Source organism: Palaemon carinicauda, chromosome 5 (assembly GCF_036898095.1).
Source record: "Palaemon carinicauda isolate YSFRI2023 chromosome 5, ASM3689809v2, whole genome shotgun sequence".
Classification (NCBI taxonomy): domain Eukaryota; kingdom Metazoa; phylum Arthropoda; class Malacostraca; order Decapoda; family Palaemonidae; genus Palaemon; species Palaemon carinicauda.
The window spans coordinates 174,652,705-174,669,763 of NC_090729.1; the positions used below are offsets into that span (position 1 = coordinate 174,652,705).

At 40.2% G+C, this 17,059-nt stretch overlaps 1 protein-coding gene across 1 annotated transcript in view; it reads left to right on the forward strand.

Annotated features, from left to right (window-relative positions):
- The window catches only part of LOC137641623 (F-box only protein 27-like), a 117,658-nt gene that overhangs the window by 86,672 nt on the left and 13,927 nt on the right, over positions 1-17,059 (forward strand). The window contains exons 5-6 of the mRNA XM_068374354.1: positions 1,143-1,368; positions 4,335-4,467. Of these exons, the coding sequence (XP_068230455.1) occupies positions 1,143-1,368; positions 4,335-4,467 (359 nt within the window). The remainder of the gene's footprint in view (positions 1-1,142; positions 1,369-4,334; positions 4,468-17,059) is intronic.

The window sequence follows — 17,059 nt, forward strand, 5'->3', positions numbered from 1 at the left end:
TCAAAGGTTAAAGTTAAAGTAGCGCTACTTGTCTGGTGGGTGAGGCCTACCCATCACCTAGCAGCCAGCTGTATTTACCTCATTAAGAAGCTTAGCAGCCATTCCAGCTTTGCTGAAATCATACTCCTATTATAGGTCTCAGGTTTGTATGGTTAAGAAAATACAAATTGGTAAAATATTTGTGATGTGTCTTTATCTACAGTAATAATGTGCTGTCCATTTTTATATACCTTACTATATTTTTGTTTTCACTAGTAACCTTCTAGATCAAGATTAAGTTGGCAACTGTATTTTTTCATTTATATTACCTAACATATACACCTAAGTTAAGTAAATTATTTTATGAGATAGTGCTTTATTCATGAAGCAATCTTGAACAAAGTTTTTGCTCTAAAAGTTAGATATAAATACATTAATTAGAAAATATAATAGGATCAGACCATACAGGTACAATTTCAGTCACACAAGGCTAATTTTGATGACTTACAGTATAAATAAATGAAAGGTACATTTGATATAGGAAGAATATAAATTGAAAAGTTGTAGTAACCAATTAAAAATGTCAAGAGTGGATATTTGCAATCTTTGGGTCGGGTTTGAGTAATAATCATGATTCAATAGTTTTCATTAGTGAATGAAACCTATCTGTGTTTGTGGCAGAGGAAATGGTATTCAAGTGCTTCATGGAACTGTCAACTTCCTTGTCTCAGCTCAAATAGAGAGGGGCAGATGGTGCTGTCATGTCTTTCTGATTATCTGTATTATTATCCTATATATGTTTGGACTTTTTGGCATTTAATGAAATAGCACAATGACTTGTCCTTTGCCTCTGTTCTTGAGTGACCTTTAACCCATTAAATAAGTTTAGAGAGAAACCCATACTACAATGGATGATCATAGACATTCCAACTCCAGCATCCAGAGACAAATAAAATGTACAATACTGCCCACAGTGCCCAGTATGCGGCACTTATTATTTACTAATCTCCTTACATTGATGTAATTTTGACCGACACTTTCAAGAAATTGAAATCCTTTATGATAGTTGAGGTGTAAGCAAACAGAATAGCACTAACTGAGCATTAGGTCTTGTGAATTTTCATGGATAGCAGTCATAACTAATTAGCATACTTTATTTACAGATGGTCTCTCTCACTGGACTGTTGTACACGGAGGTGATGGCCTCATAATTGAATCTCCTCCTTGTGGGACTGTTCCCATTCCAGAGGAAGCACACCTGTCAACGCAACATTGTTTTGTCTCATCTTATGGCTTGTGTAGGAGACAGCAAGTCATTGATTTAAAACATTTAAAAATCACTCCAATGGTGCTAAGGAAGCTAAAGCCAAAATTTATCATATCAGAATGGTTTGTAAATTTTTCTTTTGTTTTTGTGTAGGATTGTTAGGATTTAATGAAATATCATCGTAAAGAAAGTAAATTTTACAGTAGTTTAAAAGTTTGGCATTTCAGGTTCTGGAAACTGATTGAGGTGAACAACATGTACAGTAAACTTTCCCTAGTTGGAGCAAAGGATCTTCAATCCAACATGTAGAAAATTTACTAAGATTTGGTCTACATACACACATGCATTTGGCTTCAATTTATACTTAACACTGAGTTACAATTCAGATGAAGTACATGGCTATAATTCACTTGACCAAATAATAATAAGCTTTTGATATATGAAAAAGTATCTAACTTACAGACACCAAAACATAGGAATGAATAAAACACTGAAATAATTAATATATTTTATGGCTGATATAATTAGCCTGGCTTAGCTATTCATGGGAACTTTCCCATTAAATATCAGTGAATATTGCTAATAAAAAACACTAGGAGTAGTGTAGTAGATTTTTGCTATATATTTCTGTTAGCAGGTTTTTTCAATTATCATAGATATTTTGAGTAAGTTGTGATATATGCAATGCCTTTTTTATTTTTATTCTTTTTCTATGAAAAGAGATGTGCATATTATCTAGTGGTCAATAGGGATAAAGTAAAATCAGCTAACAAAAATCAGTGAAAAAAACTTCTGTCATTATTGATTATTATAATGTACTTGGAATTGATAATAAAAAAAACAGGTAGGCCTATTAAAATAATGATGGGCAATTAATAATGTAAGTACTCATTTTAATACAGACTTACGAAGCATTTTCAAAAACGAAAGATGAAAACAAGTATACAGTACATGTGTAAGAGTGGCAAAATGAAGAGTGGTAGAAAGGGCATTAATGGATTATGTGTTGATAACTAAAAGAATGTTTGGAAGATTGAAAGGCGTGCACGTGTTTAGGGGTATGGCTAACGGTATGTCTGATCATTTTTTGGTGGAAGGAAAATTAGTTGTAGCAAAAGAGTGGGGGAATAGAGTAGGTGGATGTAAAAGGGAGCTAGTGAGGGTTGAAGAGCTAATAAAACATGGCGTTAAAAGTAAATATCAAGAAAGGCTGAAAATGGTATATGACAAAGTGAAAGTAAAAGAAACTGGTAATTTAGAGGAGGAGTGGAAGTTGGTAAAAGAAAATTTTGTAGGGATTGCAAGTGATGTGTGTGGCAAGAAGTTTGTTGGAGGCAGCATGAGGAAGGGCAGTGAAAGGTGGAAAAGGTGGAATGAAGGAGTGAAGGTAAAAGTGAAAATGAATAAGAGGGCTTTTGAAGAATGGCTGCAGAGTAATAGTGTAGAGAAGTATGAAAGATATAGAGAGAAAAATGTGGAAGTAAAGCGCAAGGTAAGTGAGGCAAAGAGGGCAGCTGACCTGAGGTCGGGTCAGGGATTGGGTCATTCATATGAAGAGAATAAGAAGAAGTTTTGGAAAGAAGTGAAGAGAGTAAGGAAGGCTGATTCAAGAATTGAAGAGACAGTGAAAGATGGAAATGGAAGGTTGTTGAAAGGAGAGGAGGCAAGGAAAAGGTGGGTGGAATATTTTGAAAGTTTACTGAATGTTGAGGACAATAGGGAGGCAGATATGATTGCTGTTACAGGTGTTGAGGTGCGCTGATGGGAGATGAGAATGAGAGAGATTACAAGAGAGGAAGTGAGGAGAGCACTAGATGAGACGAGAGTAGGAAAAGCATCTGGTATGGATGGTGTGAGAGCTGAGATGGCATATTAGTAGAGAGGAAGTAAATGAATAAAGAGTTGGAACTATTTTTTGCCGGGTAAAGGATTAAGGTCTTTATGAGTGCTTGTCTTCCCCCCTCTAAGTAGTCAAAACTTTTCTCAGTTTTCAGCATGCACCCTAAAAAGCAATGGTAGTGATACCCATGAGCCTCTGTGTTTGCTTAATCTTACTATTATTGTGTAAAAGTTACAAACTAAGAGTCAACTTGTTTGATCAATCATTCATATCTGTCTTTTCAGTGTGTAAATCTTTCAACTTGTCTTCAAAATGCAGAATGAGTTATCACCATTGGGGTGAAGTCCACTAGGAAACTTTTCTCATTGGATTTTGCTTCCTTTTGTTATTCTTGTTCCTTTTGCTCTTTACACCATAGTACAAAGAGTATTTCAAAACATACTGCAGGTGGTTGCCTATAAACCGGTGATTTATGTCTTACTCTTCCTGTAGTAATTAAGGGAGTTACATGACCATATGAATTATTGATCTATTAATAAAACTAATTATCCTGCTCTCCTTTGCTATATATTGTAAATATCACATAACTTGATTTAAAGAATTATTTTTGAAGATTTTATGCTCTAGTAAGGAAAAAGAGAGATAATGGTATTATATAATAGGTAGAGGCTACATTTTCATATTTCTAGTCTCTAAGAAGGTATATTGTATACAGTACTGTAAAGTTTAAAGCAGTTTGACATTTAGGTCAAAACTGATGAAAAGAAAAATGCAGAAAGCCATGTTTGGAATTCTAAATAACACTGAAGAACTACTAGGACAGTCTAATGTGCTCTGCAAATAAAATTGTAGTTAGTGTCTCCCCTACATGTATAATGTGGCGTGAGAACCTGTGTTAGAAGCAGCTAATAATGTACACTGTAAAGAACCACAAGTACTGTCTGCAATGTGTTGTACATTGCCTAAGGTAATTGATGTCTCTTTTACAGGGAAAGTTTGTGCAGGGAAGCTATATTAAAAGCAGCTAATAATGTCTTTTATATCTCAACTTAGAATTATTATTTAATCATAAATTCCTTATTTGAAACCAATTGTCATTACATTATATGTATATGAGATATGACCTTTAGAGTTAATTTTGCAGTAACTTTAAAACCTTTAGAAAATGTGTTATTACTGCATCTGTTTATTCCTGAATCAAAGATTGTCCTGTGAGAATTCATAATTATTTTTTTTTTTTTTTAATAGGGTAAGTGCACGTTGGGACTGCAGGTCAGAAAGCAAATTGTTGGTTGAATTTGTCGGCAGAAAAAACACCGAAGCTGTCAAGCTGGAATGGTCTTCAGATGATGAAAATGTAGTCCAGAACGAATGGTATGAGGTAAGTAGAGAAATTAACATACAATGCATTATCAATCTATAGCTCCTAATAGTGTAATAATCTCTCTCATATGTGCACTTCCCCAACTGCACTCCCCCATAACTACATACATTTAAATGAAAACAATTACTGTACTCATTTGTATCTGTACAGATTGGAGAAAGTGAGCTTAATGGGGATTAACGATAAGACATTGGATAGGAATGGGAACCAAAATAATATCTCTGCTCAGCAAGATAAAGTAGCAAATGAAGCATCATGCATTTTCTTAACAGCTCACTGAGAATTTTGCATGCTAATTGGCTTTCGTTCCGACTCTTAATACAAACCCTCGTCCCTTGGTAGGGTTAGATTCTGGCAAAAGCTGGAACCGGCTAACGAAGAACTTTCGATGTGTTGGTAGCTAGTAGTGGCCACTGATTTTGGCCTTGTAGCTGCACATGTGTGTTCTCGATGCTCTTCAACAGCCTGAAGTTCTTCACTTAATTCTTTTTCACTGCAATATGAATGTGAAACAACAAAGCAGTAAGAAGACGTGTCCAGGACAGTCGGAACAACACTGCACTACATTTATGAGCAAAGTTAAGGTTGATCCTCACCGTTTATGTCTGTTGTTTAGAGAGCACCACTGCATTTTGAACTCACCTTGAGATGTGTGCATCTCAGAGTAGGAGGAATAAGAGATCTAAGGGCAGTCAGTCTTCCTAAGGTTCTTCCTCGAGATCAGGAAAGTTGTCAAGATCCCAACTTGCGACCTCCGAATTTTTCGGGCTATAGCACAGTTGAGCTTGAGAGTTTGGTGCATAGGTCATCAAAACGTGTCCTTTAGTCCTACAAGAGACTGTGATGAGTGTTGTTTTGATAACAAGTCTGTCAACAGTGTGTTATGCTAAAGCGCTCCACCAGCAAAGGCATTAACCAGTAACGAGCATCCAACCTGTTGAAAATGCGCCAGTTCAGCACTTGTGAGAGCCCAGAAGAGACAATTTACCCAGAAGTGTGCAAATCTGACACTCCAGTGTAAGGAATTGAAACTCGTTGCTGCTAAGCAGAGCATGCAATACACAGCCTCACGCTCCTTTAACATGTGTTCAGTTTCGTCTTCTCCCACAGGAGCAGACACCCCCACGCTGGACATTACGTGCTAGGAAGAAAAGGCATCTTGAGGTCACCCCTGGAAGTTCCCTCCAGACGACCATCCAGTTTCTTTTCCTCCTTTTCTAAGGGTTTTACATGATTGTAGATGCACATACACACACACACACAAGTGCTTCTTGTTTTTCCTCTGCAAAGTGCTGAGGGAGATTCACACCCAACAAACCAAAGGTTACTGATTTAAATGCATTCAAAGTTTAGGGAGCAATACAGACTATTGACCTTGTTTTTCGTTTAGGTAAGACGCCCAAGCCCTAACGAGTGGTACCAAGACTGTGTCTGGATCCCAAGTTCCCAGGTGAGAAGGCAACCCCTCTCCAATTATTTTCCTCCTTCCCTTTCTCTCTTTTCCAAAGGGAAGAAAGTCAAGGAAAAGAATAATGTCGCTTCCATGCAGAAAATTTACGGGTATCACTTGCAAGAGACTCCTTGGAGATTCCACCGAAGAAGTCAAGACTTACTTCCCCAGAACCCGTTAACTCGCTAGGGCCTGTCAAGGTGAGGCCCTTGGAATCTACTTCTATTAAACATGAAGAAGAGTTATATTCCTGAGGGCTTTGGCCCTCATCAGGAAACTCAATAAATGGGGAAGTGCTCTGAAAGCCTCTTCTCTGGAAGGCAGATCTCCATTGATTCCTTTTTTAGGCAGCAAGACCTCAAGCTACCTTGCTCATGACAAATGGAAAAGACTAATCTGAAGTTGGAGGCACAAGTTTTAGGTACCAAAGACTCCCTGCAGGCAGCTTTATCATCTAACTTAATAAATTTTTTTTTCTTTAACTGAGGATGTATTTTGTGACAGATTGAGCCCATCCTTCTCCTCTCCCTTAAAATTTCAGCAGAGAGGCTCTCACAGCAGCCATCAGTTTTCTCGGCTTTTGAGGCCATCAACAGAGAGGCAGGGGAGTGTCAGCTTTGCGGGCGTCCTATTGAATCAACCACTGGTTGGGAATGTTTTTGTATTATGTAGTATTTGAGAATCTTGTAGACTCTAAGATATCCAAGCAATATGAGGAGCTTGCCCTTTTGGGAGCAAATATGATGAAGTTTTTAGTACACCAGTGTGCCTACCTGCGGAGCAACTGGGTATTGAAACGTCGAGACGCAGTGGTCAACATGTTCATCGGATGTATAGCCTTAAGGGACTCTATGTCTTTGAGGAATACAGTATTGTAACCCACAAATACAGAGTGCCTCCCTCTTTCCATCTGAAGAGGTGGAGGCAGTAATAGAGAAGTGGGAGAGGTGAGTCAAGCATAATCATTCAGGAGAGCTTCCACTTTCAAGCAGCCTCCTACAATGACCGCTGAATATGAGAACTCGCCTTCAAGATCGCCGCCGACAAAAGTGAGATAGAGTGACAACTACTCTCCCCCATTACAGGATATTGAATGAGCAGGTTCAGCCCTTACACAGCAGACAAGCTGCGCTCTCCATCCCTAAAAGCCATGATGTGAGAAAAATTACTTCTTCACTATCATTTTTATGCAAATATATACTTTTAGTGCTTCCAAAGCTTTATGGGTTGGTTTGGGCATAGGCTATAAGACATTACCTGAAACAAATCCAAGCAGTGCAAGATGCATTTGTGATACTCGGCTTGTTCAGGACTCATGCAAAGGGAAATTGGATAGAGGAAGGGGCACTTCATCCAGGCCTTTTAACAGAAGTGTAATGACAAGCATCCAGGTTTTCTCCTGTATTTTATGTGTGAAATCCGGCTTAAGACAAATATCGATTTGTGACCCATTGTAAGAATGGATCTCGTTTGAACTCAAGGACCTCCTGTAATAAAAACTGACATATAGCATGTTGAAATGACGTAAACAGGTATTATTGTACCAGTTACATATCCACGAGGATTGCTTGAGTCATGTCCCTCATTCCTATAGTGGACCAGGGAGACTGGCATATTCCACGGAAAAAAAAGAACCAACCAGTTCAATTTTAGGAGGACTTTATACCCAGCAATAGGTAAGTCTCACTATTTTAGATGATGAAAGGCTTGTATACGCATAGGAACATATAACAAGTTTTTAAAGCAATTTCTATTTTTCTTAGTTACACAAACCTTAGTATGTATGAAAAATCTTGACAGGAGAGTGGGCCGTTATAGCACTACTGAAGACAAACCCTATTTCAAAGGGCAGGTTAGTATAGCTAGTAAAAATAGAAATTGCTCGTACTGTAATTTGTTATCGTTCCTATACATAATGCAAACGTTTGACCTTTGATAAGAGTATCACTTCAGTGAAGCTGAAGACATTCGTGTAAACCTTTGATAAGGTAAGGTAGTAGTAGTAGTAGCAGTAGCTGGCAGGTAGCGGGTAGCATAACCTTCACTTTGAGATAAGCTACCGGAGAGTACAGATGTACTTCTTGGTGTTTGTCTCCACGATTATGATCGTCTCCATGATCCCGATCCCCTACACAATTACTTATCCCTACAAGCTTATGATAGTCACCTACTAATCTTCACTCACGTTATATTCCAGAGTACTTTTGGTGTCCAAAGACTCCATCACTGCTTAAGCAATCTTAATTTGACCAGTTCCTACATGATCGGTCTTTTCCTCTTGCCCGGCCAATTGATGAGAACACCCAGGACAGATTTCTCCCTGAGTACACGTGGGAGGAACGTATCTTTGTTCCTACGCAGATACAAAACTTCTGACTCATTTATATGTGATTTACTCCTAAGTTGTTTAACTACGACCAGAAAAGAAAAAGTGCCTAACTGGCAACCGTATATAGTTAACAGTCATCTCTACCCACTGTAGGCAGCATGATCTAGCTTCGCCTCTCCTTCTGGTTGCTGTCCTATTAGTTCTCCCAAACTACGATCCTGACTCCACACTGGATTATTTAGTGCCCTATCTTTTTTCAGTGCTTTCTCTCTTTCAGTGTACATTGTGAATATGAGTGGTGCTTCAGGTAGTATAGTATGCGATCTTGTCCCGACCTTGAAGGACGCCCATGTAGAACCTTCATGAGCTGGGTTGAGGCAGATCCTCGCCCTTTTTGCCCGAACTGCCGTGGCAAACAGTGTTTCTTTGATTCCCCATGGGATTTTTTTATTAGGGAATGGCTGCCGCTCAGTGAAAAAAGTATTGTGCACGCCGCAAGAAGGCTATGAGAAGTAAATCTCCTGCTTCTTCCTCTCACGAGGGCAAGAAATGAAAGCCTCTTCCTGTGATGCATGAGCTATCTCACTCTTATTCTTCTTTACTGGAGTTTCCTGTAACTCCGGTATCTGAAGATGATGGTCATAGTAGTGACAAGCTTCAGATTAGTGAAACGTGTTGATGCCCATTGAGCATAGTGAATAAGATTTTATTTCTGATATTGATCCTTTGGTTTCAGCCCTAGTACAGCCTGAACATGATCCTCTACAGGTATCTTTAGTTCCAAATTATATTGATCTAAATAGATTGCCGTCTCCTCCGGTAAGCATCCTCATGGGCAAATATACTTTTATTTCAGAGTTTCAGAACCAAGGAGATTTCTTGCATTTGAAGGATTCTCTAAAGTGTTGAAAATATCTCCTCGCTCACAGCTGAAAACACCTTGTGGTGAAGGACAACATTTTCTCTTGCTGTACAAAGGTTGCCCTCTTGGAAGGTGCATATTATTCCCTGGCTTGTTTACTTAACCCATTTACCCCAATGAACGCACTGGTACGTTTCACAAAACTCATCCCTTTATCCCCATGGACGTACCGTTACGTCCTTGCAAAAAACTGCTATTTACATTTTTTTTGCATATTTTTGATAATTTTATGAGAAACTTCAGGCATTTTACAAAATAATGAGACCAACCTGACCTCTCTATGATGAAAATTAAGGCTGTTAGTGCAATTTAAAAAATATATATATTGCAAAACGTGCTTGAAAAAGAAAATGCTTGGTGGATTAAGGGTTGGAAAGTTCCAAATAGCATTGGGGGTAAAAGGGTTAACATGTCCGGTTTGCTTCATACACCTAGAGGCCCATATCATTCTTCTCCACAGAAAGATCTGCCTGAACTTGGTGCCGGTCCCAAGCCCGGGTAAATGGAGCAGAGACATGGGCAATAAAAAAGACAGAAGAAACTAGATGTGGCAGAGATGAGAATGTTGAGATGGATGTGTGGGGTGACAAGAAGAGATAAGATACGGAATTAGGTAATTATGGGTACCACAAGAGTCAGAGAACTATCAGATAAGATCCAAGAAAGTAGACTGAGGTGGTATGGTCATGTCACGAGAAGAGATGAACAGTATATTGGGAGGAGAGTGATGGAAATGGAGGTAAAAGAACGAGAAGGAGAAGGAGACCAAAGCGAAGGTGGATAGACTGTATCAAGGATGACCTTCGATCAAAGGGATTAACCGGTGATGAAGTGTGGGACAGAGGTAGATGGAGAACTCTGGCCAGAAACATTGACCCCACATAGAAGTGGGAAAAGATGCAGACAAAGAAGATGATGATGATGATTTTAAAATCATTAACAACATTAAAACAGATACTGTACTTCATATATAAACTATAAAAGAATTTATGTCAGACTGTTCAGCATAAAAACATTAGCTGCAAGTTTGGACTTTTGAAGTTCTACTGATTTAACTATCCAATTAGGAAGATCATTACACAACTTGTTCACAGCTGGAATAAAACTTCTAAAGTACTGGGTAATATTGAACCTCCTGTTGGAGATGGCCTGACTATTAGAAGTAACTCCATGCCTAGTATTACGAACAAGATGGAACTGTTCGGGAAGATCTGAATGTAAAGGATGATCTAAATTATGAAAAATCTTATGCAACATGCATAATGAACTAATTAAACGACAGTGCTAAAGATTAATAAGTAGATCAGGAATAAGAAATTTTATACACCATAAGTTCCTGTCCAACAAATTAAGATGAGAATCAGCAGCTGAAGACCAGACAGGAGAATAGCACTCGAAACAAGGTAGAATGAAAAAATTAAAACACTTCTTCAGAATAGATCGATCACCGAAAAACTTGAAAGACTTTCTCAATAAGCCAATTTTTTGTGCAATGGAAGAAGACACAGACCTAATGTGTTTCTCAAAAGTAAATTTTCTGTCCAGAATCACACTTAAACTTTTAAAAGTCATACAGCGTTAAAGAAACATTATCAATGCTGAGATCCGGATGTTTAGGAGCCACTGTCCTTGGCCCACTTACAATTTGAGTTTTGTTAGGGTTCAACTTCATACCCCATAATTTGCACCTTGCTCAAATTTTAGCTAGATCTCTATTAAGGGATCCAGCAACCCCAGATCTACATTCAGGAGATGTAATTGATGCAAGGAGAGTAGCATCATCAGCATATGCAACAAGCATGTTTTCTTGGCCAAACCACATGCCATGTATTTATAGTATGAGGAACACCATAGATTATATTTGTATACACTATGGTGCTCATCAACAGCAACTCTTTGCGATCTATTACTTAGAAATTCAATGATAATGCTAAGAAACGACCCACCCACTCCCACCTGTTTGAGTTTGAAAACAAGGGTCTCATGATTAACACGGTCAAAAGTAGCACTAAAATCAATTATACAACTTACTGACCATAATCAAGGGATTTTTGTACAGCATTGGAGGCTGTAAGAAGGGCATCACATGCTCCAAGGCTTTTACAAAATCCAAATTGAAAACTAGGGAACAGATGATTACCTTCAGCAAACCTATTAAGACGTTTTGCCAAAAGACGTTCAAAAGCTTTTGATAATATGGAAGTACAGTAATGGAAATTGGGCGGTAATCAGCAGGACTTGAGCTACCAGTAAATCTGTAAGATCTTCTATTTCTAGGTCTGCAGATACTATAATTAATCCATTTTTACCTAAACCTTAAGCTGTTGAGATAACTAAGCTGGACTTTTCAAATAGACAGAAGAATTAAAATATAATGTTAGTAGAGCCCTTCATCCCCTTTCCTCTGGTGGCACCACCTACAACAATGAGGGATGAACCTCAATAAGGAAACGGGTCCCTGACTCTACACCCTATTATTCAGCTTCCAGGAGCAAGCGTTCTATGTAGAGTTCACCATGTAGATCTTATTCCTCACAGGTATGAAACTCCGACAGAGAGTCCCTTACTCCTCAATCTCAGTCCTACAAGGACAGTGAATTATATTCTAGGAGTGAGCAAGTAGCAGCATAACTGAAGCAGAAGCCTACACCTTCTACTTTGTCCATGATTGTGATTGACAACTCATCTGATCTATCTTTGAGGCTAAAACCAGCACCGTTAATGTTACCCTTCTTGAAATTCCGTACTTTGGATCAAGGATGTCTCATTTTCTCACGCTTGTGAGTCATGCAACGACTAGATGGTCTTGGTGACCCACTGTGTGTCCAAGTTACTAGCAGGGGTTGCGCTATCAAAGCAATTTTTCCTCAGATCCACAGCTCAAAACACAGGCTTGATGTGTCTATGTGAAATCAGGCTAGGGACACACTCAATTTGTTTAACAACCAGGTCTCAGCTATTGAAAACAATTTACAATCCAGCAAATTGTCCATGTTACCTCCCTTTGCACTATCTCGCCAAAGGAAATTTTATGTTGACTCGAGGTGCATCCTTGCCCTCTGCCTATCGACCCTGATGTTACAACTCTCGTTCCAGGTGTACCTAGCAACAAGCTAGCTAACCTCCCCTCCCCCTTTGTGGCATCTGAGATGCAAAATATGAAGATAGCTGCCACCTCAGCTGTTCAGGCCTGCTCCTGATTAGACCACTTGTCAGGAGCAGTGTCTCAATTTGATATTTCACCAAACATGAAAGATCCTAATGAAGTAAAAGAATTCAAAGACTTGTCCAGCTTTGAGGCTAAGGCCTTAGAGTTCTTGTTGCACTAGACATTTTCTCTGTGAGGAAACTGTATCTTGAAATGCAATGACACAGTTTTGGCTAGGTGCTCTAAACAGTTCTCGCCCAGAGATGTGCTCTCTCTGCGCAACTCAAATGTTGTGGACCACCTCACTCTTTTTCCTCCCTCAGAAGTAGCTGCAGCAATAGAGAAGTCAGAGAAGGCTAACCAGTCTTCCTTTACAAGAAGAGCAATGGTTCCAAGGATGCCTGCTCCCCAATAACTCAAAAACCTTCCTCCTTCAAGCAGGGGCAGCAGCACTGACTCCTTTCACCTGCAGACAACAATCAGTCTCCAAGGAGACAGGATCAGACCCCTAATTTTCATTGGAGAGGTCACTTCTCTGGATGAAGGGGCAGAGGCCGCCGTAGCCTCCACTAAGGAGAGCAGATCCCCGACGTACCACCAGGGATGTCTGCAAAGTCATTGGGACAGGTGTCAGTTCTTGGGACGGACCCCTGGAGAGTGGAAGTTCTGTCTTCAAGTTGTCGTGTCCCATTCACGGACTGTTATCTTCCCTTGACTCGGCCTCCGACAATGCCATCATACTATTCAAGAGGAACCCGAAAGACCTTCCAAATGTGGAAATGTCTCTGATTATGGTCTTAGACAGATTCCCAGGTTTCTTCTGCAACCTATTCTTGGTAGAGAAGCTTTCAGGGGCTTGAGACCTGTCATAGATCTCTCCCACTTGAACTAGTTTGTACTCCAAATGAGGCTCAAGATGGAGATCCCAGGCACTGTTCTTCAGGCCATTAGAAAGAATGACTTTTTCTTAGCCATAGGCCTGAAAGATGCTTATCCCCATTTATTCCAGATCCAGAAAGTATCTCAGATTCCCTTTCAGAGATAAGAACTGCCCCTTCAAGGTACTGTTTTTAGGCCAGTCCATAGCACCGCAAGTCTTTACTAGAGTCTCGGGGAACCTCAGATCTCTACTGCTATATCACAGAGATCCCCTCCTCGACTTCTGCAAAGAGCTGGAATCCAGCTGAAGACCAGACAGGAGAACAATACTCGAAACAAGGTAGAATGAAAAAATTCAAACACTTCTTCAGAATAGATTGATCACTGAAAATCTTAAAAGACTTTCTTAATAAGCCAATTTTTTGGGCAATTGGAGAAGGCACAGACCTAATGTGTTGCTCAAAAGTAAATTTGCTGTAGAGAATCACACCCAAAGTTCTAAGAGAGTCACAGATTTAAAGAAACATTATCACTGCTGAGATTCGCTTGTTGAGGAGCCACTGTCCTTGACCTACTTACCATCATACTTTGAGTTTTATTAGGATTCAACTTCATACCCCATAATTTGCACCATGCAATAATTTTATGTAGATCTCTACTAAGGGATTCAGCAACCCCAGATCTACATTCAGGAGATGGAATTGATGCAAAGAGAGTAGCATCATCAGCATATGCAACAAGATTTTTTTCTAGGGCAAACTACATTTCATATGTATATAGTATGAAAAGTAATAGGCCAAATATATTACCCTGAAGAACACCAGATATCACATTCGTATACTCACTATGGTGCCCATCAACAACAACTCTTTACAATCTATCGCTTAAAAATTCAATAATAATGCTAAGAAACGACCCACCCACTCCCAACTGTTCGAGTTTGAAAACAAGGGCCTCATGATTAACACGGTCGAAGGCTGCATTAAAATCAAAGCCAATCATACGTACTTCCTGACTACAATCAAGGGATTTCTGTACAGCATTACCTTTCACTTTATGGTTGGAGGTTATTCAACATCTCTGAAAGAAATGCTTTTCAAGATCAACTGTGAAGTAGCTTTCAGGATACCTCCGGAAGTCTTCTGCAGTGGTCAGTCAGGCAAAATGGTTAACTTTTTTGGGTTGGTGTTGTAAGAGAAATATTGTATTGGTCCACTCAAAGCCACTACAGTATTCCCCTAATTTCAAATTTTCTTGTATTCCTGCAGAAAGAGATGTTTCTCTCAATTACAGCAGTTAAAGGCTATTGTTCAACCTTGAGCCAAATCTTCAAGCTGAAGTGAATTGTTTTCTTTTCCTCGTGGGAACTTTCAGCTCTTTTCATGGGTTTCGAATAGACCTGCCCACCTCGGGGATTTAAATCCCTAACTTGGAGTGTGATAAAGGTCTTATGATCTCTTAAGATGGCACCTTGCAAGTCCGTAAGTAATGCCTCGAACTGAGATCTGGCCTTAAAGGCATTCTTCCTCTTATCTCTGGCTTCAGCAAAAGGATTGAGAGAACTGCATGGCTTGTCTTACTTATTATTAGGTCGTAGATTGGCCAGGGCGCCACCTGTTGAGATACTACCAAGAGAGAGTTATTAGGTCCTTTGACTGGCCAGACAGTACTACAGTACATTGAATCCCTCTCTCTCTGGTTATGGCTCATTTTTTCTTTACTTACACACTATGAATAGTCTGCCGAATAGTTTCCCTATTTCTTTCCACATTCTCCTGTGTCCTCACACTTGACAACACTGAGATTACCAGACAATTCTTCTTCATTCAATTGTTTAGTGGATACTTTTCTCTTGGTAAGGTTGATAAGGGTAAAAGAGACTCCTTAGCTCTTGTAGGAGATGAACATTCCAAAATAAAACCATTGGTTCTCTAGTCTTGGGTAGTGCCATAGCCTCTGTACCATGGTCTTCTACTATCTTGAGGTAGAGTTCTCATGCTTGAGGTTATACTTTGGCACACTATTCTATCTTATTTCTCTTCCTCATGTTTTATGTGTTTTTAAATTTATAAAAGATATATTTTAATGTTGCTACTACGTTTATATGTAAAAGATCTATTTTAATGCTGTTTCTGTTCTTGAAATGTTTTGATTCAATTGTTCATTACTTCTTTTTAAATATTTAACTTAGCCGGTGAATATATAATAGCTGCAACTCTGCGGCTCGACAGACAACATACTTAAAAAAAACTCGCGAGCGATCGCTATGCAGTTTGCGGGTGTGCCCACCAGCGCCAACTGTCGGCCAGATACCACTCTCGTATGTAAACAAAACCTTCAATTCTTCTCTGTCAACGTTGATGACAAGACGTACTTTTACTCGCTGTAGAACCTGGAGTTTTCCCATCATATTTGGTGAAGTACTTTAATTTGGTTTGAGCTTTCGCAGTACAGGTGTTTTTCTTCAAAATAAACCCTTGATCTCTTTTTTGAATCGGATTATTTGTTGATGACTTAGATCGTTTTTTGGATTTTTCCTTTGACTAATTCAAAATGGCTGACCCTTCTCAAGTTCCTAAGTTTCGAAAGTGTAATGCTAAGGACTGTAATAGGCGTCTTCCAAAGGCTTCTCTCGACCCTCACACTGTTTGTTCCAATTGTCGGGGTAAAACCTGTCAATTGGGAGATCGGTGTGAGGAATGCGTGGGCCTTTCGGAATTCAATTGGATCGAATTTGATAAATATACACGCAGACTAGAGAGAGATAGGGTAAGGAAAAGTTCTTCTAGGTCCGTAGATTTTTCCTCTCCACATGCCCCTGAACCTAATCCTTCCCCTGTAGTGGTTGTTCCTAACCCCCCTCCTAGCACTCAGGAACCGTCTATGCAAGACATGATGCGTGCTATTCATGCCTTGGGGGAGAGAGTTGAGGCTTTAGCAAGTGACCGTAATCAACTCATGGCGGACGTGAAGGAACTCAAGTGCCAAAGTGCCACGGCGGAAAGTGGGAAAGTGCCTAGTGTTACGCAAAGTGTGTGAACAGTGTTGCGACCGAGGGTTCGTCTGTTCGTGCCTGTCGTTCACCTAGTCCGGGACCTCTTGCAAGCTCCCAAGCCCAGGGGAGAAGCAATGTCGTACGACTTATGGGTTCGAGAGGCCTTGATCAGCGAACAGACGTTCCCTCTTTGGTATCAGGCGTATCTCGTCAAGATCGCCCCTACCATAAGACGAAAGAGCCCATTTTTACCTCGTCGTCCGAAGGCGTTTCACGTAAGAAACCATGGAGCAAAGTCTCTAGACCTTTAAAACGCAAGTCGGTCCCTTCAGGACAAGTCCAACGTCCCGGATGTAGCCACTGGGACAGTTCGGACCCGTTGCCGTCATCTGATGACTGCTCGCCGCCTAAGAGAGGCAAAGTTGTGCCGTCTCAGTCGCTAACCCCGTCTGTTACCGCACCCACTTCCGTAGACCCTAAATGGGTGTTACTGCAAGACATGCAGTCTAAGCTTGCGTCTCTTATGGAGGACTACAACGCAGAGAAGGTTTCCGTTGAACCTACTGGCCGTCAGCCATCCAAGCGTTCTGTTGTGCGTCCTGTTGACGTTGATGTAGCTTTCTCGCGTCAACCAGTTGGGGTTGTACCTCCCCCGATGCGATCCCGTGTGGATTTCCAGCCGCACGTTGACGTTAGGCAACTCACTGATGCAACTGGTGACGTTCAGGACGTTCACCAACCATCAAAGTTGACTTGTTTTGACGCGGTGCGTCAACCTCCGCAACCCAGTATGGTGTTGACTGCACAACCCAGACGGTCTAAACAGTCTCGGGTGGACGCTGTGCGTCCTCGCGCACCTGTTGTTG